We start from the raw sequence: 24,797 nt of genomic DNA on the forward strand, positions 1-24,797 counted from the left end.
CTAGTACTCCGTAAAAGCTCCAAAGTGGCGAAAACAAGCCACTCGCAACAGAGGGGGGGGGAAAGCAGGGCATGGCCACAGAGGAGAAGAGGGGGGAATGTTGAGACAAGAGGGAAAACTGATAGAGGAATGATTTGAATGGAGAAATGGATAATTGGAAAAAGTGAGCGAGTGAAGACGGCCTGGCGTGATTCTCATCGCCCATTCGGTACAAGGTACACTAGTAATACCTTACCTACAGTCAAAACAGTCTCCCTGTTTGCGGTGATTGGCGCCACATCTCGAGATTTAGCTTCCAAGTCAAATCGGGTTCCGGAGGGACGGGACCAGGTCAAGTCGACTACTACTACTACCTACTAGAGGCCACCACAACACCAAAAAGACCACTGGAGAGCATAAACGAGGCTTGGAGCTACTGGGCTGCTTATTGGAAGTCCAAGGTCCCTCTACCGTACGGGAAGATATTAATAGTTCAACTCGTGGCTAGCCGTATTCCGTACAGTTTGGCATCCTACCTAAAAGCTGCAGTAATCAATCAATCAATCAGTCAGTCAGTCAATCAAATCGGTCCATATAATACCTACTAGGTAGTAGCAAATTGGGCATGTCCAACCAGTCGGTCTGTACATGTACATGTATGTAGGCTCTCGTCAGATCTCAGCATCAGCAACGCGTCCGTCTATCAAGCTGCCACATAAGACACCATCACCACTGGGCCATTCGATACATCCTGCATCACATATATGGCATATACATATATAGATACACATACTACATACCTTACTAACACTCCATCAAAACAGGGCGGAGGCGTGTGACGGGCGACGGCGACGGTGACGGTGACGGGTGACGGGGGGGGCAATGGCGGGAGCTCTGATCCACGGATTTTGATTGCAATTGATTAAAATCGACGAGTCTAGTCCCCTCCTCCTCGATCCGGGACCCCCATCAACCTACCTACCCAAGTACTATCCTGCTTCTCTGCCAGTCGTCCTCGAATCATCCGTCGACAAGCAAACACACCTTGCCCGAGGCAGCCCTGCCCGACCATCCCCAACCGTGTGTCCCGCCTGCAGAAGCTGCCATGGCCCGCCAACCCGCCTCGCCTTGCTGCGCCCTCTGGTTCGCTCGTCCGCCCGCCCGCCCGACTTCCCCAAGAGTCGGAGCCGGGATGTGGCTGCTCTGATACTAATAGTAATAGTAGTAGTACTACTGCTTTCTGCTTCGGTGGCGTGAGGAGAGGGCAATTGCTCCGGACTGGAGGCTGGAGACAAGAGGGGGAGGGAGGAAGCTCGGAGCTGCGCCTGGAGCTTGGTGGCTAGCCTTACGACCTCATTCCAGCTGCTAACCGTCGCCTGCCTTGGCAGATGCACCTCTGTTAAAAGGTCCTGATCGCCAGACCGTCGATGCGTACCTATGCCACAACATCCCGCTGCGCTGGTATCTCATGTCCCGTCTGCCGCTCACTGCTCTCGCCTTGTCCGATTGGGAACTGTACTAGTATGACATACCTCGTCTCCAGCCTCCATGCACCGTGTAATGTCTCGGTACAGGAACAATCAATTCCATGGCCATGGCCAAGATGGTCTGTCCGTCACCCAAGTCCCCTCTTCCATGGTCCCTCCCTCATTCACCGTCCCCGCCAGCAGGCAGAGACAACAAACTTCGAAGATGGCACATTGCAGCTCGGTTGCCGTCAAGCATTTGGGATGGGGCTCGAAACAACAACAACAACTTGCCAGCGCAAAGTTGCAGCAATTGCTGTCCCATGCGGTGTTACCCTCAGCTGTCGCTTCGTCCACGTGAGTACCTACATGTATAGCGATTCTGCTCTGCTCCCGGGAGGCCCATCAGATAACGTCTGCCGGTCGACGTTGGGCAACATTCAGGTTGAAGCGGTGACGAGGAGACCTTGAGGAGGGAGGAGAGAAGCAGGGCAGAGGAAAGGCCCGCGTGGCCATTTTGCCCATCCCACTTACTGCTACCAGACCTCTTCAAACATGGTACCTGTAGCAGTAAATACCTTACTTACCTACCTACCTTACCTGTACCTTAGCATGTAGGTGCTAGTATGAGCTTCTGCCGCCAGCCGAGCCGGTTTTGATGCTCATTCCTGCAGCCGCGTTGCAGGCGAACGCAGTCACTGCCGCCATGACGAGCAAGCGACGATGAGGTAATAGTAGTACCCTTGCTGAAGCATGTCAAAATACCAGCAGGGAACGTTTCCAATTGTTGACAACCACATCTAACGCATACCTTGTGTCGACCACACCTACCTACTACATGTACCCAGGCGGCGGATAAGCACTGCAGTTCTGTGTTGAGATAAGGTGTAGGGCCGGCATCACATGGTCCCTGTCCACGTTCCCCCTATTAACGGAGTACGTATGTACTCCATGTATGTCTTGCCAACAACCCGACGAGAGCTGGGGAAATCGGTAATGATACTCATCGTACCAGTGGAAGCGGGTGACACTGCTCCCAACGGCCGCATGCACGCATTCGTGGCATCGGCACCGTTCCTCTTGCTCTCCGGCCAACCACACCAACGCCATGTACATACAGCTCCTACTACTAAGGTACCATGCTCGTGCTGTACCTAGCCTCATCTACCGAAGCCATGGCCAGGCAGGTAGGCGAACAAGGCAACGCTGAGATGATGGATCGAGTTCCAAGCGATGCGAGCACGCCCCCCAGCGCTTTGAATCGGGATCTGATCGGAACAAGCCCCGCGATCCGCGTGCTTCTCAGGCGAGCCTCAGCAAGGGAGCGTGGGAACGCAACGACGGCCGCGGCTGGCGACGGATCACAGGTTCCTGCCCGTGCTCGTGCTCGTGTTTGTGCATGTGCTCGCGCTGGTGCTCCAGAGATGGTGGTGCCGCCTGTTGCACCCAGGATGCTCCATGTGTCGCGCAATCTATTACCTACCTACCTAGTATGTGTGCATCTTCCCCGTAAATCAAGGCCGGGCCCGGTGTCAGTACAGGCAGCATCCGAGGTGCTGTATGCGAGTAATCGGATCCAGCTGGATTACAGAGTCGCGGTCTGGACATGCCGATGAATGGATCTTGTATGACAATGGTAGCAGCCACTTGCTCTGTACCTATGGAGGCCTCGAGCTGCGTGTGTGTGGTGTGCGTGTGTGTGTGGCACCCGGTTCCCAGCTTTTACGAGGCCCCGGCGATATGTACTATGCTGCCTCCCGACCCGCTAATCGAGGCGCAAGAGGATACGCTGCCGGTGCCTCATCAGCGATTTGTCCGTCAATGTGAGCAATAAGATATGATTTTTGGGCCTTCGATTGCCGTATGCATATACATAGTACATGTAGGTAGGACCTACCTATAGGTAGGTAGGTACCTACCTAGGTAGTTCAGGTCAATTGCCTTCCAACCTTACGTACCTATGTAGTAGTACCTTACTGTAACTCGACGAGGAGCCTGCGGCTATTGGCATCATGTCGTCCTCATACGTGCATGTCTTCCTGCGGCCGCCGCATATCTGCCTCACCAAGTACCTATAATATCTGCCCGGGCTCCTCATGCCATCGTGGGAGCTACATCAGTAGCGGTAAGGTACATTAGTATTCGATGCAACACACACGTACATGGACTCACATGTAATTGGCGCCGCCCAGCATGCAACGCGGCATACATGTAGGCTAGTTGCCTGCCGATAGTACGTGCAGATGCATGGAGTTGTCGAGACTCGAACCCGTTCATGTATCGCCGCACAATCAACGCCACTGGCTGCAAGTTTGCGCCTGCAATTGCGCCTTGCGTGCGTTCTCTCGCTGCCTTACAGCTACTGGGTCCCTTCTTGCCCATTTCCCCCATTCAAAGAGCCCCGAGCCCAACACCGCTGTGAGATTGCGGAGGCGGGGGGGGGGGGGGGGGAGGAAGCTTGGTGTTTCTCTTTGCTGGAATGACCTTTGGAAAAGACTAGGTTGGCGGGCTTTCGAGACCCGGCCGATTGGACAGACCCTGTCTTCGATGGCTACCTACCTGGCTGTTGTCGATGCAGTACCCCTGACTGGCGAGAAGCCCCCGGCACTGGCAGACAAGGACGGCAAACGGAACCCATGTTGGCGCGATTGCACACCCAGCTGTTGGCTCGGCGGTACTTGGCATACAGGCGAATTCCTGTGTGTACATGTCAACATCAAGCAAAGGATTGTAGGTAAGGTAAGGTAGGCCTCAACACCTACAGTAAGGGGGAGGAGAAGTGCGGTCCGCCTTAATGATGAGAGGCTCCTCACCAGCAGGGCATGGATGGCCACCCCCTCACCTCCTCTCTCTGATCCCCTCCGCCTCTCCCAGCTTCCAGCCCGTGCCATCATAAAATATGTATCCGTACAGACGCGTACGAAGCACTCGTGCTGTAATAGTCCGTACCTTAGTTGCAGCAGTAGTACATGTAGGCGGGTTTCAGCAAGTGAACGCCCGGAAGTCTGCATCTGCACGCGCGTGTGGGGAATCCAACAAGAGCGGCAAGGGTGCAGGCGACACTCTGCGGCCTGGCCTTTGCCTCACATTCAAGATCCAGTAGCACCACTCGTCTGTGTGTGTACCAAACCAGGCGGGTGTGCGCGCTGGGATGTGCCGCTTTTGCTCGCCCGCCAACCGCAGGCCACCGCTGGCAGACGCAATCATGTTGATACACGTCTCTGTATGTACGGCCGGTACGAAGGTATTACTGTAGATGGTCGTAATGCAATCAGTCACAGTAGCGGGACTGGTCCATACGGATGCCCGTCCGCGGCCGCCGTCTCTGATCGAATATGACCGGTCCGCGTGAGAGACCAACCGGGTTCCGGCCACGCCCTGAACCAGGACTCGAGAGCTATCTTCGGCCCTACAGTAGTCGGCCGGCTCCTCCTACTGCAGGTCCCCCGGCTTCCGGAGTCGTAGCCCCTAAGAAAGGGAGTGTCAACGCCAATCGAGCATGCCTGCAGGCTCGCCGCTTTCCATGCCTTCCAAGAACCTGCCGGACACGCTGTACCACCACCAGGCGTGGGAGTCGCCCGAGAACATGTACTACATGGATACGATACGGAGTGCACTGGTAGGGCTGCGTGGAGCTTTGGTCATGGCCGGCCCTCTGCTTTCTCCTTTGTCTGTCTGCGCATATCTGTCAACTGGAGGGTCAGAAGAAGTGAGCTGTCGCTTTGATGACCGACGGACGACGCAGGCTAGCAAACCACGTTAGCGCTGCCGCCTGCCACTCGGTGAAGGCATCGTGCAGCCCTTGGATTCCTCGCAAGGCGGGGACTGCGTCTGTTGGCCAAGGGTGAGCTGGCTCCAGCTCGAGCATCTAGAAGCATTCGTGACGAGTGCAAGACGTCAGTTCGGAAAAGGCGCGCGCTCCAGACTGCGCTCAAAATGTAGCAGCCTATTCACCGCCTGCCGGCGATACACGAGCGCTGCATCGGAGTCATTGCATGGAGCTACCTCCTATGGTGGTGCCCCGTCATGCATACCAATGCGAGACCAGTATGTATGTATGCAGCTGGCAGCCATTCGCGGTGAATTAGCCCAAGGCGCGGATAGCAGCCTCCATCTCATTGCTACATGTGCACGGGGCACTCGAGTCTCCAGCTTGCTGTCTTCCAGCGTGTCTTGTGAGAAGTCGATATCATGTACTGTAGCTGTCCAGCGATACTCTCGCACGGAGCAACAACCAGTGACTGGCCCAAGCTGCGCTGCGATGACAAGTTGAGTAAGCCAGTGAACCGAGCAGGGGAGATCCATGATGCATGCACGGAAAGCTTGATGTTGACGTTGACAGACGCCAAGCGTCACATTGACTGTAGTAGGCAAGGTACGTGCAGGCAGTATTGCTGACCTACATCACCCGGCTGACGTCGGTCTTGCAATTGCAATCACTCGATGCTCCTCATTTTTCCTCTTCCCAGTTGATTGCTTGTCGGCGCAAGTTCCCTATGGACAGATGCGTTGAAAGGCCAATCAGATAAGATTGATTTCGTCGGGCGTTGATCGGGACGTTCTAAGGCACAAGTAATGCCTACTGTTTCGAACATTGATGGGCCAGCAGGCCTGGCGCTAAAGGCATGAGGTCGAACTGGTTCCCAATCCAAGCAGCTTCTTCTGCTTCCTTGACAGGTGAGGTCAAGCCAAACACAACACTTGTGTCCGAGTAGCAAGTATGATGAAATCCATGGTTGATTGCCATGGTTCAGCGAAAACATCTCGCCTTCGGGGTAAATACCTAGGTAGGTAACACCTGGTACGTCGTACTCGAGAGAGCAACTCCATTGTCTGCCAACTGGTAAAGGGCAAGGTGCTCGGCAACTCGGTTGGTAGCACCCAATCAACCACAAAGGAGAGCCAACAGAAAGAAATCATTACAAAATCAAATCGGAAAATACCTACCTCTTGCCCGCAAGAGGCTTGCGTAGCTGCAAGAGCGGTCGCCGATGCTGCAATGGGTCTCGGAGGCCCTGCCAACTCATACGAGTAGCTTGCTATGCACTCCGGCGGTGTTTCGACATGGCCCTTCGGCAGCTCCGGTTCCTCGCACACGCAAAAGCTAACAGCGATTCAGGACTCCATGCTTCCATGTGTCCATGTTACCATGTCCCCGGGGCAGCATGTGTCCACCATCGAAGCTGTTCAAGAGCCGTCGTAGGCGATGCCGAAAGCGTCCCACAGGCTGGAGTTGTGTAACGCGAGCGACGCCTTCTGATACAAGTCATTCGGAGCTGTGGTCAGTACCACTAGTGAGGCGTTTTGGTGTGTACAGACATTTCGCGCGTGTCATAATAAGAACAGGAACACGGACGTCGATGAATCCTTGCCATATGCATGGTCATGGTCATGGTCATGGTCATGGTCATGGTCCTGGTCCAGGCTGAGGTCAAGGATAGAATTTTCGCTCCCGGCACACGAGGTACGTTAACGTGCTGTAAGGGGATGAAATACCTCAGAGCTGTTCGTCTGTCTATGCCCGAGAAGTGTTGGGAAATCCCGGGTTTCCTCGACTTGCCGTCCATATCGAGAGTCGTAGGTACGTAAAAGGCCATTGAAGCCAGACACTCGGTCGTACTCATTCGCTCTCGGCGCAGCTCATACTGGTAGTTGGCGATTGGATTTGGGTTCAAGTGAACAACTCGATGCCCGAGCCTCGAAGCCTCCGCTTCATAACTCAGCCATACACATCAGATGTCAAGAGTCGAGAGCGCTCAGCAAGGTACCTTACCTTAAGGTAGGCAGGTGGTACCCAAGTGTAAGTAGGAAGATAAATGTAGGCAGGTACCTCATGTCAGTCACCCTGGCTGGCGTCGACGTCAAGACTACACCTGGATGAGCATGAATTACGCCGAAGCCAGCGCTGCGACCCGAGTACCTGTCACGTACTGCATACCACCCGGTCCCGATCTCCTAGTACCACCAGGCAGGAACGATACGGGTGCGGTGTTAGCGACGGAACGGAGCAGTGGAGGCAGGTGCGTCTATGGGGAAAGGGGAGGGGGAGGAGGAAGGAAAGCGTGCATGCGTCTCGTTTCTTTTAGCCTGCAGCAAGAGCAGCTTCGGGAGTAACTCTTCCCAAGGGGAGCAACTTCCTCCCCAGCAACATAACCGGGCAAGGCAGGAAGCGAACTGAGGGTATCCGCAACCACGAGGGCTTCCTGCCGCTCTCGTCAGGGTATCTGACACGCCATATCGTATTTGTTACCGTACCTTATTCTATGACACAGATGCTCCAGGCTCAAAATTCTACCAGGTTCCAATACCTATTTCGCTACACCACCAACGAATCGTTCATACAATCTTGTATGCAGTACGAGGAGTCAACCTTGAGGCTCAACCGCAATGCCGAGACTCAGTCTTCGCTCTTCTCGGTCCGCAGCTCACCGGAAGCTCAGGAATCACGCCCGTCCGTGCTGCTGATCGTATCGAGGTGTCATCCTTCCTTCTGCCGTCAGGTCTCAGTTTGATTTATACTAATAGCTAGTGAAAAGCAGCATCGATGGAAGTCCCAGCGCCCATACCTGTTCAAAGTACAGAGAGTCTATAAAGACACCGCCCTTGTCTCGCCAATTGCTCTTTCCCAGAGAACCTCGGCCGTCGCATTGATGGGGGTGGAGAAGCGGCCATCTAGAGACTATCCTTTTAGACAGCTTGACAGTTTCTCAAGGCCACTTGTCCGACGGACCTCCAGCCCCTCAACTCCGTTGTTCTGTCTCACCTGTCGATTCCCATTTTCATTCCATTGACCGGGTTGCGACATGTTTCACTCGCTGTTCCGGCTGCATGAAGAAGCATCCAATTCCATCCCCTGCAAACAACCCTGGTCAACCGGTCAACAAACCTTGCAGGAGCCAGGGCCTACACTCCCCTCCCTGCCTCAACATCCTGGGCATCGAGTGCCAGCCGTTGTCGTCACCGCTGTTCGGAGGGGGAAAAAAAGCTTTTCTACAGTAGGAATCGTCCAGCTCACTGGGCACAAGCACATAACATGGGCTGCACCGCATGTCGTCCCTTGGGCCGGCGTCATCATCTCGAGCACAGCTCCCGCTCCGGAGCAGTGGGGTAGTAACTGACGGTATGTAGTCTGAGGACATTATCAGCGTCGTGCTAGGCGGATTTTTGCAGAGGGGTCGACGCTTGGATTCGTGCCTGATGAAGCAACGTGTCGTTGAACTTTGATATGACGGTCACGCCATGGCTTGAGCAAGATAGCTAGCGTTTGAAGAGACTGGGCTGGTGAGATGGTCTAGAGCCTGTCTTGACATGCGTCGGGCATGGCTGCAGCCGGTCAGCCCGGTTTTCATAGACGTCGCTTTTTGCTAACCATTCTACACTCAAGACAGCTCAACGAGCAACCGCTTCTACCCAGCAGTCTCGGGAAAGGTATCAAAAACCCGCGAAGCAAGCTTGAACTTCTCCAGGTGGCTCTTCTCGACAACTTCGTACCTTTCGCCCATCTTACCTCTCTTTTCATCATGAAATCAGAGAGCTGGCCCATGCCAAACGCCTGTCATAGGCGTCTCCTCGTTCTTACACATATTGTCATCTGAGAGCCGCTCTCCTCTGTTGAATACCACCTGTGTAAGTACGTCTATCACAAGCCCACCATTATTTGTACAACAAATAGGTACGCTACTCAGTAGCTGCCTGTTCATGCCGCATGTGGGTCGATAGGCTTAACCTTACTTTGTGCGGCCTTCGGAACCCGATCATTGTTGCGAGCTTTGAAAGTGCGTCCAACCCGACTTTCTTTTTTTATCATCATACTCCTCAAGCCACCAAGACTAGGGTTGCCTCTCTTCTGCCGGCTTGTCATTCGGGTGGATGGGATTGTACAGGTGATAGTTCACAAATCGGGCCAAGCTCGCAAGCCACATTGTCTCTCGATGAGTGAGTCTCGTGGGGACGAATGGTTGAAGCTAGAGCACGCCATACATAACACGACAACATCCTACTACACCGTTTCTTTCACGATATCCCTCTTGACACGCCCATTGCGAGAATCAGGTCGTCTGCCTTGGCACTTGTTTTCCCCGCAGCTTGGTGTATGCAACAGAGTCGTACCAGGTCCTCGGATCGTCGCCCGCCCAATCCTCTGATATTGCCAAATCTTGTCGTGTCCAGTGGCTCGTTCAGCCAGACTCACTCTGCCCAAGGCTTTCCCACGTCCGTGTCTGCAATAACAGGCGGCTCGTGCCTTTATCAGGCTCCAGCAAAGCCGGACCTCACACTCTACATCTCCATCATGCAAGACTCACACACTGTTTCAAGTCTAAAAAGACAACTCTACCCCAACGAGTCGAGGTGGTGCGGAAAAGGACATCGTTCATCCGCATACGACATGCTGCCGACATCCATCCAAGTCACGCGTATCTTCTCCGGCGGACTTGGGCGTACAGGCACATTAGCTCCGTTGCGTCCATATACTACCCTGATCGTGGGTGGGTGGCCCTGGAACTCTCGTCTTTCCCTTGCACTTCGTATAAGGAAGAGACAGCTCTGCTTTTGCTAGTCTTTCGTCACGGCTTCGACGCTTCCAAGTCTGTCGGGTCATGCAAAGTGTAGCCATCTTCCTGCAGCCAGGCTCGCCGTTGTTCCGCAAAGTCCGGAGGGCAACAGGCTGGGCATCCAGGCGGCCATCTGCAAAGGGCGGGCTGGTATGGTTCCCCTTCTGGCAAGCACTAGCCATACAATATAACAACTCTGTCTCACTTTCTCTCCGGCCTGGCGGCTCGGATGCAAGGGAGACGAACGTTGGCTAACTTCGCGTAACAGCATCATTTGCCCTTTGGCCCGTATTGGTTGGTACAGCGACTTTAGTCTGCGCTGGACGGAACAGTCGCGTCAACAAGAACAACGCATATCCTACTTATACGGAACCAGCTTCCGGCCAAGGGTGAGTTTGGCATACATACTAGTACTTGCAGCTTGCATGGGACGGGATTTACTGCCTTGGTCAGGCGCACTTGAAAGCGACCAACCCCGACCCAGACTCTTACCGCCTGATGGCAGCCCGAGCATGTTGGCAATCGTGCTCCTCTCGTCTTTCACCCTGGTAAGTCATGGCGTTTTGGTAAAGGTGTGTGATAGGGTGAGAGGAGCTCTCGCACAATTGACTTGCACTCTTGTCAGGCATTTGCTCCTTATCGATGATAGAGTCGCCGCACCATGTGTATGGCAATCGTTGCTTAAGATGCTACAAGGAGGGACTCCAGGATCTTAAGCCTCAGTGCATTGTTTGCATGGAGAGCAGATATTGCTTGGCTTTCTTCCATTCTCATTCTTTCGATATTTGTCCTAGACGGCTTTCACTCAGCTAAAGGTCTTTTGGTAGAGAACGCACGCTTATGAACTGGAACTGGTCAAACTGCGTACCACAGCAGCGTTGTTGGCGAACTTTGCCGGTCGGTACATCTTCCTCTAGCATCAATGGCCTTGGAGTACATAGTTTGGGTGGCATTCTCAAGAGGCTATTCATCTCTAATACCCAGGTCAATATCGCCCTCTCTATAAAGTTGTGCCTCGTTCACTTTCTACGGAGACATACCCTCGGCCGTTCTTTTGAACCATTGTACAGACAACGTCGCCATATTGTGACTGCTCGGCGCCGGAGTCATGTCAGTAAAATCTCGATAAGCGATGCCAGATACGCTTATTACGCCAAGTTGGCGTTGAGCAGCTAAACCATCCTAGCGTCGTGAGAGAGTTGTATGATATGCTCTAGGCGATGCTTTGACGGCCATTCAACTGAAAAATCCCCGAAAAAAATCATAATAGCTTGCTAGATGACTGAGCATGCTGATCTAGAGAGGACCAAGTTTCCTATATTCATCAGATGATATCGTGCGGAGAAATTCTCCTCTTACTCTTGACTCATAAGGTAGAACGAGGTGCCTGCCTGGGCATGTTCATGGTCTTGTTGACCGATTTTGAATGGTTGAAAGATGAGCGCGGGCAGCAGTTTGGATCTCTATGGTCCTCAATGCGATATCAAAATGAATCATCCAGTGGCGATGCCATTAACATGCGGCCATCAGGGCAGTTGTAGAGATATGAAGAGCTCCTTTGGTCAAGTGTGCGGATAGGATGGAACAATGACCGTTTGGCTACAAGAAGAATACTTGAAAAATCCTTGACAGCATGACAGCCTTAGATCGAGTGACCAGGAGGCCATATCTTGGTCAAGAGGTGACTCCATTGGATTCCACATATCGCCGTCGGGTAGTCCATATTGCTAACTCGTACATGCTGTAGTTGCCGCAGCCGGGTAAACACCGCTCTCATAAACCAACCGCTGGCCAGACATTCAAAGAAAGAGAGCAGCCCAGCACAGAATCGGGATTCGTCTGTCGATGATGTTGAGTTCCATCACAGACACTCCCACTGCGAATGCCGCGACATGCATTCATTCAACCTCGACAACTTGACAAGCCCAACCGACGAACGAGGTTCTCCGCGCCTCAATTGAACCCCCACTCGCCCCTACCCCAACCAATCACCCCCCATTGCCCCACCTCAGCCTTGCCGCTTACATAACACCCGCAGCCCCTAGCCTATTAACGGAGCGACGGGAAGCCGAAACCTTTTTTTTTTTTTTTTTTAATATTACCACTAAGAAACAGGCCAAAAGCAATCCGAGCTCTTCCCATCAGGACGGGCCCTTCTCTCGCACAGACGACGACGCATTGCGCAGCCTCAGCCTTGTTTCCAAATCATCCCTCCCCAAGGCTGTGAATTTGTTCCCCCTCCCCCTTTTGTTTCCTCTCTCTCTCTCTCTCTCTCTCTCTCTCCCTCCTCCTTTTGACAAGCCAATTTGTCTCTGTCCTTTGCTCGGCCTTGACCATTTGTATGCTTTCGTCTTTGTTGACCTGGCGCGCCGAGGTGGTGTCGGGACTGTGAAAGTGGGAAAGCTGTTGCGCCTCTGTGATCGTCTCGGCTTAGTGGACGAAGGTGAGTTCATTGTGGCGCCGCCCTCAATTGATTCTCTTCTTTTCACATTCTTTTAACATACCACCGCTTTCCTTGCCATTGTCTTCTCTTTGCTGATTGTTGTCATCATTCAACAGCCTGCTCCGTGCACGAACAGGAAATCAAGAGCACCGTCGACTCGCGCTGCCGTCTCGGTCAACACCCGCATCCACTCGCACCCAGCTAGTGTATCTCGACCTGCCTCTATCCAACTACTCCCACAATCCTCACAGCCGGGCTCGATTGCCCGCTCAGCATCATCTGATTGGAACATCCTCGTCGCCCATCTCGCTCTCTTCATCACAGAACCACGCCATCTCCGACCAAAGTCGTCGCTCAAAAATCACAGCCCAACATGTCGCAGCGACCATCCACACCAGTCAAGGTGCCGCCCTCGGCAGCAAACTACACGCCCGCAACGCTGGACCCAGACCTGCGATCACAGATCAACGCGATACTGCTAAAAGACGGCCACGTCGCCAAGTCAGTTGCCCGCCCACCTCACTTTTTTTTTTCCCTCGACGTCCGGCTAACAATAAAAACCATTCCATTTCCTTCCCCCCTCCCCAGAATCCAAGAAGCCCTCCTCCACGCGCTCAACTCAAACTCCTCCAACTGGCCCACCGCCGTCCAGAACCACGCCCTGAACCTCCTCCGCTCCGGCGAAGTCACCACCTACCCTGCCCTCCTCCGCCGCGTCCTCGACGACGTCCGCGAGAGCCAGCCGTCCACATCCACATCCACGTCCAGCGCCAACGGCAAATCGTCAGCAGCGACAAACGGCGCCGACGCCAACAAGAAAGCCAACGGCGCCTCCTCGGACAAGCCGCCCCTCGCCATACCCACCTCCGTGATAGAAGAGGCCCTCCGCATCACGAGGGAAAGCCTCGACGCCGTCTGCGAAATCGAGGAGAAGGGCAGCGGCTAGCAGTCTACGCCCCCTTCTCCTCTTGCTAGCGATGATGCTGCTGCTGCTGCTGACGATGCTGCTACCGATGCTGCTGCCGATGCCGCTTCTTCTATTCTCTCGCCTCCCAAGACTACTCTTCCGAAGCTCCGGTCCTCACCTCGACGTTCGCGTACTATAAAGTCTTCTCCTCCCGCTCCTCCTTCTTCTCCTCCCATTCCATCCTCAAAAGGCAAGCGCAGAAGACGCCGTTCCTCGCCGATTCTAAAGAGACCTACCATGGGACTATTCCATACCAGACGTCACGCATAGTCATTGTGGCAAATTCTCTCTCTCTCTCTCTCTCTTCTTTCTTTCTATCAGCTATCTTGCATCAACTACTTTTCCCTATGTGCCTGTCTGGTATTCCTGTTCTTTGTTTTCTTTCTCATATCATTGCCTTCCTCTTCCTCTTCTCTTCTCTTCGATCATACTACCATATAGACATACGAGGGGAGCGCAGTGGCGAGGAGAGAAAGAGAGAGCAGGGAGGGGTCTCTAGATAGCTGGTCAACTTCCTCTGATTCCTTCTCTCCTCTTCTCTTCGTCCTGATGGCTATTGTGTGGAACAATGATTCAAGGGGAGAAACGCATGAACGGTTCAGAGCAGGATGCGGTACACGTGAAAACGAAATAATCAAGGCGCACGGGGGATTAACGATAATGGCCATGGAATTTTGATATAGGGCTTAGCCAGAGCCAAGTTGGCTACGATAATAATCATCTGATTCACGACCCTGCTTGAGTGATTGAATCGGGCCCTTTACACGAGCAGAGTGGTGATACCTTGACACAAACTACCTAGTCAGATGGCTCGTAGGCACCTAAATGGTCACTGCTAGCATATGACATTCAAGGAGGACGAGCACCCGATTCTTGGAAAGCATTCGATTTGTCTATCAAGCTAACGCAACCTATTCTTGTAGTCCCGGGTCCCGAAAAGTAATCAATCCCTCCACTAAACTTCATGTTCCGGGCATGTTTTTGATGGCCGAGTCTGTAACGCCACACTCTTGGCTGGCCTCTCTCTCTCTCTGCTCTTCTACTGTCCTGCTGGGCCAGAATGGTGTGCCACCCAATGCCGTCGATTAAAGTACCGTCCGACCAACTTTGCGTTGATGGAGAAGGGTGTAGGTAGGAGAAGATAATCCTTCATTTTCTGATTTTTTTTTGTTGATTTTCAACTGCGAATACATGGGATCCAGAGGACTGTTTCTTTATGGTCCGATTGCGCCGTGCCTTAGTCGTAGAGGTCGTCATCGTTGCCAGCGTCGCCAAAGGAGTTGCCAGCCTCGCCAGTGGCTCCCTCACCTGCCTCGGGGAACTTGAAGTAGGCACCTGGGCCGGCATTCTTCATCTGCTGAGCAAAGGCCTCATATCTGCGAATCTCCACGTCGCTGACGGATCGGCGAGCCATCTGCATGGCCTCCTCGAAGTGGGCCTTGGTCAGCTCGGGCACGGGGTCTTCAACTTCCTCGTCGACATCCATGTTGTCGCCAGCGGCCTCGCGGGCCTTCTGGCGCTCAATGTCGGCAGTGATGGCCTCCTTGATGGCAATCTTGACGGCGCGCTGGGTAATGAAACCCAGATCAGCACCCGAGAAGCCGTGGGTCTTGGCAGCGATGTAGCCAAGGTCGACGTCGGCAGCGACAGGAGTCTTGCGCAGCTGAGCCTTGAGGATGCTGAGACGGCCGGGCTCGTCAGGCAGGGGCACGTAGATGAGCGAATCCAGACGGCCAGGACGGCAGAGAGCGGGGTCCAGCTGCTCGGGTCTGTTGGTGGCACCAATGACGAAGACGTTCTTCTTGGAGGTCATGCCGTCCATTTCTAGCAAACGAGTTAGTAAGATGTAGGAGATGGTGTGAATGGGTTAAGTGACAAACTTACCAGTCAGAAGTTGGTTGACAACTCGGTCGGAGGCACCGCCGGCATCGCCCATGGAGCCACCACGGGCCTTGGCGATGGAGTCCAGCTCGTCGAGGAAGACGACGCAAGGAGCAGCAGCTCGGGCCTTGTCGAAGATGTCTCGAATGTTGCTCTCAGACTCACCGAACCACATGCTGAGAAGCTCGGGTCCCTTGACGGAGATGAAGTTGGCAGCACACTCGTTGGCGACAGCCTTGGCCAACATTGTCTTACCGGTACCGGGAGGACCGTAGAAGAGAACACCTCGGGATGGGGAGAGGCCGAACTTGAGGAACATCTCGGGGTGGTCGACGGGGTACTGGACGCTCTCTCGGAGGTCTTGCTTGACACCCTCCAGGCCACCGATGTCCTCCCAGCGGACGTTGGGAACTTCCACAACAGCGACCTCGCGGAGAGCAGAGGGGTTGGACACGCCCAGGGCGAATCGGAAGTTGTCCATGGTGACGCCGAGGGAGTCGAGGACTTCGGCATCAATGGTATCCTCGTCAAGATCGATGAGGTCCATCTTCTCACGAATCTGCTGCATGGCGGCCTCGGAGCAGAGGGCAGCAACATCGGAGCCGACGTAACCGTGAGTCTCGGCAGCGATCTGCTCCAGGTCGACGTCATCGGCCAGCTTCATGTTCTTGGTGTGGATCTGAAGAATCTCCAGACGGCCAGTCGGGTCGGGGATACCAATATCCACCTCGCGGTCGAAACGGCCGAATCGTCGCAGGGCCGGGTCGATGGAGTTGGGTCGGTTGGTGGCGGCCATGACGACGACGTTGGAGCGCGCCTTCATGCCGTCCATGAGAGTGAGCAGCTGAGACACGACACGGCGCTCGACTTCACCATTGGTCTTGTCTCGCTTGGGGGCGATGGAATCGATCTCGTCGATAAAGATGATGGCGGGCGAGTTCTTCTCAGCCTCCTCAAAGGCCTTTCGCAGATTCGACTCGGACTCTCCGGCCATCTTGGACATGATCTCGGGACCATTGATGAGGAAGAAGAAAGCGCCAGTCTCGTTGGCAACAGCACGAGCCATGAGAGTCTTACCGGTACCAGGAGGACCGTACAGCAAGACACCCCGAGGCGGCTTGATACCGATGGACTTGAACAGCTGGGGATGGCGAAGGGGAAGCTCGACCATCTCTCGGATCTGGGCCATCTGCTTGCGGCATCCACCGATGTCGTCATAGCCAACCTCGTTCAGGTTGTTCTCCTCCTCGTCGCGCTGAATAGGCTCGCCCTCGCAGTGGATGACGGTGTCCTGGGCAACAATGCCGTATTCCGGAGGATCCACCTCGACGACCTTGAATTCTACTTGTCTCATGCCGCCACGGACAATGAACAAGTCTCCCTGCTTGACCGGTCGGTAGGCTTCGCGGAAGTATGGGGCGAGGAAAACGTCAAAGAGGGAGCCAGTGAGGCCCTCGACGGTGTCGGCAATGGGGAGCACAGCGATTCGCTTGGCCTGTTTGAAGCGGTTAGATGCGCTGTAGCCTCGAGAGTGATGATGTCAGACAAACTCACATATTTGATATCGGGGCAGGGAGAAATGGTAATCATGTCGCCGTGCTTTACTCGCAGGTTGTGACGGACGACACGGTTGATTCTGGCGCTGCCCTCATCAAGATCCTCGTCGGCGAGGACGATGAGCACAGTCTCCTTTCTCTTCTTGCCTCGTACAAGGACGGTATCGCCACGGAAGAGCTGGAGGGCGTCCATGGTGGCCTCGGAGAGGGCGATGATGCTGTTGTCATCGTTGACGGCATCGGTAACCCTTGATCCCAGTCAGTATAGTAATCGATGCCGGCCACAGAGCGATAGAACCTACATCAGCTGGTTGGGCTTCTTCTTCTTCTTGAGAATGGCAGTGGCGGTGTCATCTTCCTGTCATCAAGTCAGTTTCCCCGCCCTGGGTATCTAAGCAAGGTGGGCTGAACGAACGTGCTTGACCTCCGCGCCGGAGGGATCGCTGCGAGGCGGTTAGATGTGTGTAATCTCCCAAATAAAGCTGTGAGGATATCCCCAGAGGCTGTACGTACGTCAAGTTGACCTTCTTCTTGTGGTCTTCAGGCTGGGAAGCCATGATGTCGACTGGGAGCTGTGTTCACGATGGAAGTGGGGTGAGAGCAAGCCCGCGGCCGGAGTCGATGGGAATCTGAACAAAAAGAAAGATGCGGATGCTTCCTCCTCAACACGGTTCTGCAGAGGACGGAGAGGGAGCGTTGGTTTATGAAGGTGGAAATCGCGGGAAGACGGTGATATGGAGGAGAGAAGGTTGCAAGCGGCGAAAGCTCGAGGTGTCCGGAGAGATCAGTTCCCTGAGCGATCTGGCACACAAGGCCTAACGAGTAGCCACACGCCCCCCGGAGCACAGAGGGGCACGGGCCAATCACAGCGCGCGCTGCCCTGAGCGGAGCGGAACATTGATGTTGCAGGGGCCTCTGAGCTGCGCTACCGGCTCGCTGTAATCTGGCGAGGCTGCGCTGTGGCCGCTGGACACAGTGGAATCTTCTGCCGTCTTCCACTGAGAGAGAGCGCCAGGCAACTGGGGACGCGCAACAGCTGCATGTCACGGTACCCGGCAGGTGCGGATCCATGCGCCCGCACGGCAGGTACCGGCTACAACGCCGACCTCCCCCGGCAGAGCATACGATGACGAGCTGCAGCCTGGAGAAGTCGATTAGGTTGGCATTTTGTAAGCAATTCAGTGTTGCCACAGGACTGGAGGCTTCTATCAAAGATTGTTTGCCTCCTGATATCGTGATGCTTGAATTTTCAATTCGACCATTTCGCCTTTGTATTGAGTCAGGGACTGCCTGTTGAGTGAAGCATACGGTACGATACATACAAACTTGGCCTTATTACCTTGATGTCCAGTCTTGTCGGCTCACGCCCGCTAACCCTCGATGAAGTCATACTTGTGCCTGCAGTGACTGAACCTCGGGTAGCTTGAGAGCAGCTCTACATTTCGCACTCCTGTCATTCTCCCAAGTACTAGTATGAAATGCCCTACTCAGCTGGGTGTGCAACTGGATTGACAGTCAAACTGAGATATGGACGCAAATAACAATACTCTTCTGCCCTCTGTGATCATTCTTAACCATTAGCTTGCTTATCGGCTACGTCTGAACTTGATTTACCGTAGCCCGACTGCCTCAAACATCTGACGCGCGTTTTCCAAAGGAAGGCTCCCACATACCTACCTAGTAGGTAATCGACCTGATAGGTATCTGCATGGACTGGTTTGAGACGTCAATTGAGTACCTAGGCTCAAGTCACCCTGCTCTAATCGAGTCCCTCACTGAAAAGATCTTGTTGGCTCTCCGTCGCTTGGTTTCATACCGCCTACCCTGCATCCATACTATCTAGGTAGGTGTGTAATCTTGAACGGCTGCTTGGAATTCTCCCATCAAGGGGCATCTCTTCATTCAGGTTTTACTATCCAAAGGCCATAAAAATGCTATTCGTTCTCAAATGCATTGTTGAGGTAGTTGACAAACGACTCCCTCAACGTATCGGCAGCCATGTTCGTCACCTTTTCCAACCCAATTCCACCCCTGTTGAGCGCCATGAAAGCCCTCCTATGCCTCTGCAGCTCCGGCAGCCCAGTCTTTCTCGTCGCCGGCAGCTCGACGACGAGCTCCTTCTTGCCACCACTGCTAAGAGGCACCTTGACCTCGCCGCCGCCATTGTCGCCCTGCTGATCCAGGATTCGCTTCACGATATCCTGCGTCTCGCGGTCTAGCACGTACAGGTAATCGCCACTTGCATCGCGCCCTCGCTGCTCCGTAGCCTGGTTCGGCTTGATGATTTTGCGACCATCCCCGGCGATGGCTTCCCAGAGCGAGTCAAACGTCCTCTTCACCTGCTCCTCGTCGTCCTCCCATATAATTGTGAACAGCGGGCTGTCCCAGCGGGTCATGGGATTAGGCTCCTCGTGCCGAAAGACGAGGTTCTCCCAGTTCGCGGGCTCGTACGGCTCCGCAGTGTCGCCCGATGCATCATCAGCGCCCTCTTGGTCAGATGCAGATGCTGCAGCAGCCTGGCTTCGTTTCAGCCTGGCCTCATTGACCTGCTGCGCGCGCTCCTTTGTGCACCCAATCTGCAATATGCAGCTCGGCGTCCGAACGGCCTTTGCCTCGCAGTGCAGCTGGTACCGCCAGCCCTTGATGTAGTTGAGGCCATCGAGAATGACAATGTCCTTGTCGCTCAGCACCCTCTTGACAGCGCCGTAGATGGCGGCCCGGGCATCTTTTTCGCTCGCGTTCGCCGATCGCGTGTGCACCGGCACTGTGGAGAGGTCGTAGACGGATCGCGATATTGAGAGGGAGTCGTCTGATATCAGGTGCAGCCGGTACTTTGTCCCGGCGATGCGCGCGGTGAGGTAGTCATGTAGTTGCTTCGCCCGCGTCGACTTGCCCGACGTCGGCAGGCCCGTGAGGATGATGAGCTGGAGAGCGGCGCGTGAGACGTTAGAAACATGAATCTCTCTTGGTGACAATGTGCTTGCGCGCAAAAACTTACGCAGGGAGTAACGTACGTACCGGCATCTTGTTGCCGAATTCAAGCTGATTCTGGGGGAGTCTGCGATGCTGTCGCAACTGCAGCTGGTCATCTAAGGTAGCATGTGTCTTGTCATGGTGGGGGTTGGGCAAAGATTTTTGTGTGGCAGTACTCGTGCTTCATTAGTGCTCTTGGTGCTGGAGACGTCACCGCTCGACTCAACTCGACTCAACTCAAGTCGAATCTCGACGGCTGCCTCCATTAATCTGTCGGTCTGGAACATCATCAACTGCTGCCACTGGATTAATTAAACTTCTTACTCGGGTACACCGTCCACCATATCACAGAAAAAAACTAATACTAGATGCACACGAATCATGGCACCCTTTTGAACCAAGCCCAGCTTCGCAGCATGCAAGCCAGCGCAGCATCTCCTGCACCGCCTCTCTCAAAACGCCCATTCCATTCGAGCAGGATTCACAGCCTGGACCCCAGAGTCGGCGCGTCGGCAGGCCGGAGCACCGACAGACGGGGACCCTAAGCGAGGCTTAGTAAGTCGGCTACAGCTAAAACGTTGGAGGCTAGGGCGCCGAGAGAGAGATCCTGAGAGATGGCGCTGTTCCTCATGCGGTAATTCATTCAACGCGGCCAATCAGGTGTTGCTGTTGCGGTTCCTGTGCCTGGAGCTTCATGATGGAGATGCCCCCAGGGCTGATGAGGCAGGTTGCGTGTAAGGCGTCTGGCGACGATGGGACTCGAGCAAAGGGGCTGCAACCATAGAGCAATTGCTCAATGATATTCTTGCTACTATTCAGCCTAGCCGTGTGCCGGTAGCCGTAGCGTTCATGAGGATGGAGAGGCTTGGAGAGAGGGTTGGTTGGCGATGCGAAAAGGTTATAAACTCGAGGGTTTCCTGCGTCTTGTGTTGTTCAGAAGCACTTTTACAGCATCAGCAGACTCTCAAAGACAGTCTCAACCATTCTTCAAGAACAACCAAGAGTATCTTCGGAGATATCACTTGTTGAAGAAAAAAAGCATACCCTTGCGGAACGTTCCTGAACCTTGCCACTGCTCTTATTCCGACTTACACATACACGGCTCAACCCCTATCCCCTAACAACACAATGGCCCGTTCCCTCGAATCATACGACGACATCGCCATCGCCGAACTCTCCTTCTACACGTTTGCCCTCTTTGGCGGCATCTTCCTCTGCCTCAAGCATGGCTTCGCCAAAAACGCCGGCTTCAGGGCCCTCGTCATCCTCTCCCTCGCCCGCATCATCGGCGCCTCTCTCCGCCTCGCGACCATCTCGTCCCCGAACAACATCGACCTGTACATTGGCTGGATGACGCTCGAGGGCATCGGCCTGGCGCCGCTCATCATGCTCTCTCTCGGCCTCCTTTCTCGCGTCTTTGTGTCGATCCAGAGCAAAGGACGGATCCTCATCCGGCCGCAGCACCAGAAGTTCATCGAGCTGCTCATGCTGCTGGCCATCATCCTCCTCATCGTGGGCGGCACCCAATCCAACTTCACCGTCGTCGACGGCAAGCCCAAGGTGGAATACTCCACAATCAGCCACGCCGCGCTGGGCATCCTCATCGCCATCACGGCCCTCCTCGCCTTTGCCATCCTCCTCGCCGTGCTGAACCAGAGCCACGTGGGTGCGGGCGAGCACCGCATCATCTTCACCGTTGCCGTCTGCTTCCCGCTTATCGTCGTCCGCCTCACGTACTCGTGCCTCATCATCTTTGGCGGCATCACTTCCAGTGCCGCGCTCTACCTCGGCATGTCCTCCCTCATGGAGATGATTGTCACGCTCGTGTCGGAGGTCCTGGGGTTCAACTTGGACAAGGCGATGCCGCAGCCGGTGCCCAGAAGCGACGAGGAGATGCAAGCTTTCGGCAGTAAGTAGGAGAAGACTGTTTCGAGAGAGATGGGCGGGTGTCTGCGTTTGATGGGATGGGTTATATACTAAGGGTGAATTTGAAAAAAAGGTTATCATAGGACGAGCGCGGAACGGCAATGGGATTACTAGAGTGTTCAATACCCCCCTTTTGAGGTCTGCTTCGGGATATCTTGGTAGAAGAGTTTGGATGTGATTCAGTCTTTGGCGGATATGTGCGTTTCTCTATGATAGATTAGTCTCTAGTTCTTCATCTAACATGTGTCATTTTCTCTTCCGTCAAAGCCCATCGTGCCTTGAGTGTATAAAGACCAGGTCTCGAAGTGGTATACGCGTGTAAATCCAATAACAAATCGCAACAAAAGCAATATGATGCCCATGTATATCCAGAACCAGCAGGAGGGCATTGCTTCCGCGACACGTCTACATGACCGCACAGCAAGCCTTCTCCAGCTTCCGCAGCAGCAGAGGGATAAGACCCTCCGCCTCCTCCTCGGGATACTCCTCCTGCGGAGGCCGATGCTGGGGAGGTCGATGATGCTGCTGCCCGCCATGGGGCGGCTTCGACGGCTTCGGCGGCGGAACCGGCTCCCCGCCCTGCAGGTTGATGTAGATCCGGCCGTCGTTGTCCTCGGTGCCGTACTGCAGCCCCAGCTCGCGGCACAGCTCCTCGACCTTGGGCTTGAGCTTCTGGACGTGGTTCGCCGAGTGGTTGCCCCGGCCGACGATGACGTGCAGGTGCGTCTGGCCGCGGGCCTGGTCGGCGCGGATGCGCTGCTCGAGGATGCGCTCCGCCTCCTCGACGAACTGGCCGTGCAGGTCGATGCTGTCGGGCTCGACGCGGCCGGGGGCGTTGTTCTCGCGGAAGATGTATTCGGACGCCTGGCGGTTGTACTCGCGCATCTTGGCGTCGTGCGCCTTGCCCTCGTTGGAGAGGGCCTTTGCCCTGGCGCCGTCGCCGTCTTCGTATGCGCGGCGGCTCTGGAGGGGGGGGGGGAGAAATCCCGTCAATGTCAGTCCGTTGGGTACTTTTTTCTTTTCTTTTTCTTCTTTCCACCGCTTTGTGTGTGTTTTCATTCTGATATCGAGGGCTGGGCGGTGGGTTTTTTCAACGTACACGCTCGAAGCAATCGTTGCGCTTGTTGGCCTCGGCACGGGCCAGATCGCGCAGGCGGTCGTACTCGCGCTCTACATCTGCGTTGTCCTCGTGGGTAAAGGCTGTGTGATTTTGTTCCTCTCGATATCAGCAGGTTGTGCCAGACAAGCGCCTCTCACCGTAAGTATAATGCAGAGAGGGCGCTTTGAGGCTTGTTCTTGACCAGCGACTCACCGCGATTGCCCAGCCGCGTCATAGGAATCGACATCTTTGCGTCTCTCTGCCAGTGCTGATCCAATCTTCACCTCTTCATCCAAAGCATGAGTGATATTACTCCAAGTTGCAGCAGCAAAACAGAGAAGAAGAAAAACAAAATGAGACGCCGTTCACGAGAAGTATAATGCTCCCCTAGACGGAAACGTTCAGTGTTCAAATGTGCAATGTTTCCCATCCAATGGCTCCCAAAAGTTGGGCGCTTGCAGAAAATGTCATCCAGCTCGCGGCTGATTGGAGAATCGCCGGCCAGTCGGGCTGGAACCCGAACCAGCCACATTCTGGAGGGAAATCGGGGAGTAGGCGGCAGATCCGGCGCCTCCACCGCAGCGCGATTCACATCTGAGAGCGTTGAATCTGGCGCTTGGGTGGCTTTGCGGCCGGACATCGTCATTGACGCTGATTCTGGGGTGGCTTGTGATTGTTTTACGCATCTCTGACGTATCAGACGCTGCCTAGGTACCGAAGGTCAAGAACCTTCTGGGTGAAGCACGGCTCTAGCTGAAGGTCTTACCTCGATTGTATACTTGCCATGTACTTTGGAGGAACCCTTTTGGTTCTTAACTACTACCTACGTACTACCCTGATGCTGACATTACATGCAGCCTGTGATGTTTAGCTCTATACACAGGGCTTCCGATGACGAGTGAAGTGTCGAGATACCCTGTGATTGATCCCTTCTCAACTGCAAATTCCTATGATACTTTGTTCTATTAACCACACCGCTAAAGAGCCAAGGCTCGGTACTACAGACTACATGTACAGACTACATGTACCTAATCTACGGAGTATCAAGGCCTTGGCGCATACAATCTAATCAGAAGAAACGGAGATTGCAAGAACAACTGCTTTCAAAAGCCCAATCCACAAGCCATCGCAGAGTGCATCCTACAGCCGTAGGTTGACATGCGCACACCAGGATCTGATACAGACCATTGATCGAGTTCTTGTCGAGCTTCTGCAATTGCTCGGACAAGTCCGTAGTATTACTTACCTGCACGGGGCACATCTCATTTTGGCTACTAATCATGGCTCGAGTTAGTAGTACGATGTAATATACAGAGCGGGAGCCTCGTGAGATTGATCCCGATGGACTGAGATCTCCACGTGGATATTGTCTGTCATGAAACGTGCGAAAAGGGCTGAGGAGCCTTGTCCAGAGAACTCACATGGGCCGAAGCAGAGATGCCTCGGCAGGGCGAAGAAGACAAAAGTCCCCTGACTTATTGCACCTGGTTCCCTGTCTCGCTTTGGAATGGCATGGGCTTCTACTATTACTACTCAGTACGTAGTGGACTTGTTTCCAATGACAAGCTGCATGAAGTTCAAGGAAAACCCAAAACCCAAGACACTGAAGCAGGCATCTTCTCCCTTTAAGAGGAAGCAAGGGTGATGCCAGGCTCATTGGCTTCAATACGAACGTCAGGTATTATTACGAGTAGCTGGACTAATAGGTAGGCATGAGACCGGCATCCTGGCCAAGGCTGCTGGAGATCGCGGACGGATTGTTCCAGGGTAATTTCCAGATGCCAACATGGAAGCGGCTGTTGCCATGCTGGTGGCGTCTCTCTCTCTCTCTCTCTCTCGCCATTTTACTCGGCAGGTTTTGGGGCTGCTCTCATGTTTCGCCGGAAGGATTGAAACGCATCTCGTCGGGATTCCGCCACATCGCCTGGCCCGGCATTTCCAATTGCCGTGCCTGC

General features: G+C 54.3%; 5 protein-coding genes across 5 annotated transcripts; 2 read left to right on the forward strand and 3 right to left on the reverse strand.

Moving 5' to 3' along the window:
• Positions 1–12,813: 12,813 nt before the first annotated feature.
• TRIREDRAFT_110377 (uncharacterized protein) lies at positions 12,814–13,386 on the forward strand (the record flags this gene model as incomplete). Its single annotated transcript, XM_006967925.1, has 2 exons — positions 12,814–12,941; positions 13,029–13,386. 2 exons carry the CDS (start codon positions 12,814–12,816, stop codon positions 13,384–13,386), a joined length of 486 nt encoding a protein of 161 aa, XP_006967987.1.
• Positions 13,387–14,644: 1,258 nt separating this feature from the next.
• TRIREDRAFT_22994 (uncharacterized protein) lies at positions 14,645–17,565 on the reverse strand (the record flags this gene model as incomplete). The annotated part of the gene is made up of 6 exons (XM_006967895.1): positions 17,358–17,565; positions 17,260–17,287; positions 17,147–17,202; positions 16,843–17,092; positions 15,292–16,783; positions 14,645–15,231 (listed from the first exon to the last, which is right to left on the reverse strand). Exons 1-6 carry the CDS (start codon positions 17,399–17,401, stop codon positions 14,645–14,647), a joined length of 2,457 nt encoding a protein of 818 aa, XP_006967957.1. The 5' UTR covers positions 17,402–17,565.
• Positions 17,566–18,787: 1,222 nt separating this feature from the next.
• Positions 18,788–19,774, reverse strand: TRIREDRAFT_32002 (uncharacterized protein; the record flags this gene model as incomplete). Its single annotated transcript, XM_006967900.1, has 2 exons — positions 18,788–19,330; positions 19,391–19,774. Coding segments are annotated over 2 exons (927 nt in total), but the record flags the coding sequence as incomplete, so codon positions are not given.
• A 1,171-nt stretch (positions 19,775–20,945) lies between these two features.
• On the forward strand, positions 20,946–21,734 carry TRIREDRAFT_110382 (uncharacterized protein; the record flags this gene model as incomplete). The annotated part of the gene is made up of 1 exon (XM_006967926.1): positions 20,946–21,734. One exon carries the CDS (start codon positions 20,946–20,948, stop codon positions 21,732–21,734), a length of 789 nt encoding a protein of 262 aa, XP_006967988.1.
• Positions 21,735–22,148: 414 nt separating this feature from the next.
• TRIREDRAFT_67107 (uncharacterized protein) lies at positions 22,149–23,089 on the reverse strand (the record flags this gene model as incomplete). Its single annotated transcript, XM_006967995.1, has 3 exons — positions 22,149–22,706; positions 22,843–22,943; positions 23,056–23,089. 3 exons carry the CDS (start codon positions 23,087–23,089, stop codon positions 22,149–22,151), a joined length of 693 nt encoding a protein of 230 aa, XP_006968057.1.
• Between the last annotated feature and the right edge of the window lie 1,708 nt (positions 23,090–24,797).

The sequence above is a fragment of the Trichoderma reesei genome (assembly GCF_000167675.1).
Source record: "Trichoderma reesei QM6a unplaced genomic scaffold TRIREscaffold_20, whole genome shotgun sequence".
NCBI lineage: Eukaryota > Fungi > Ascomycota > Sordariomycetes > Hypocreales > Hypocreaceae > Trichoderma > Trichoderma reesei.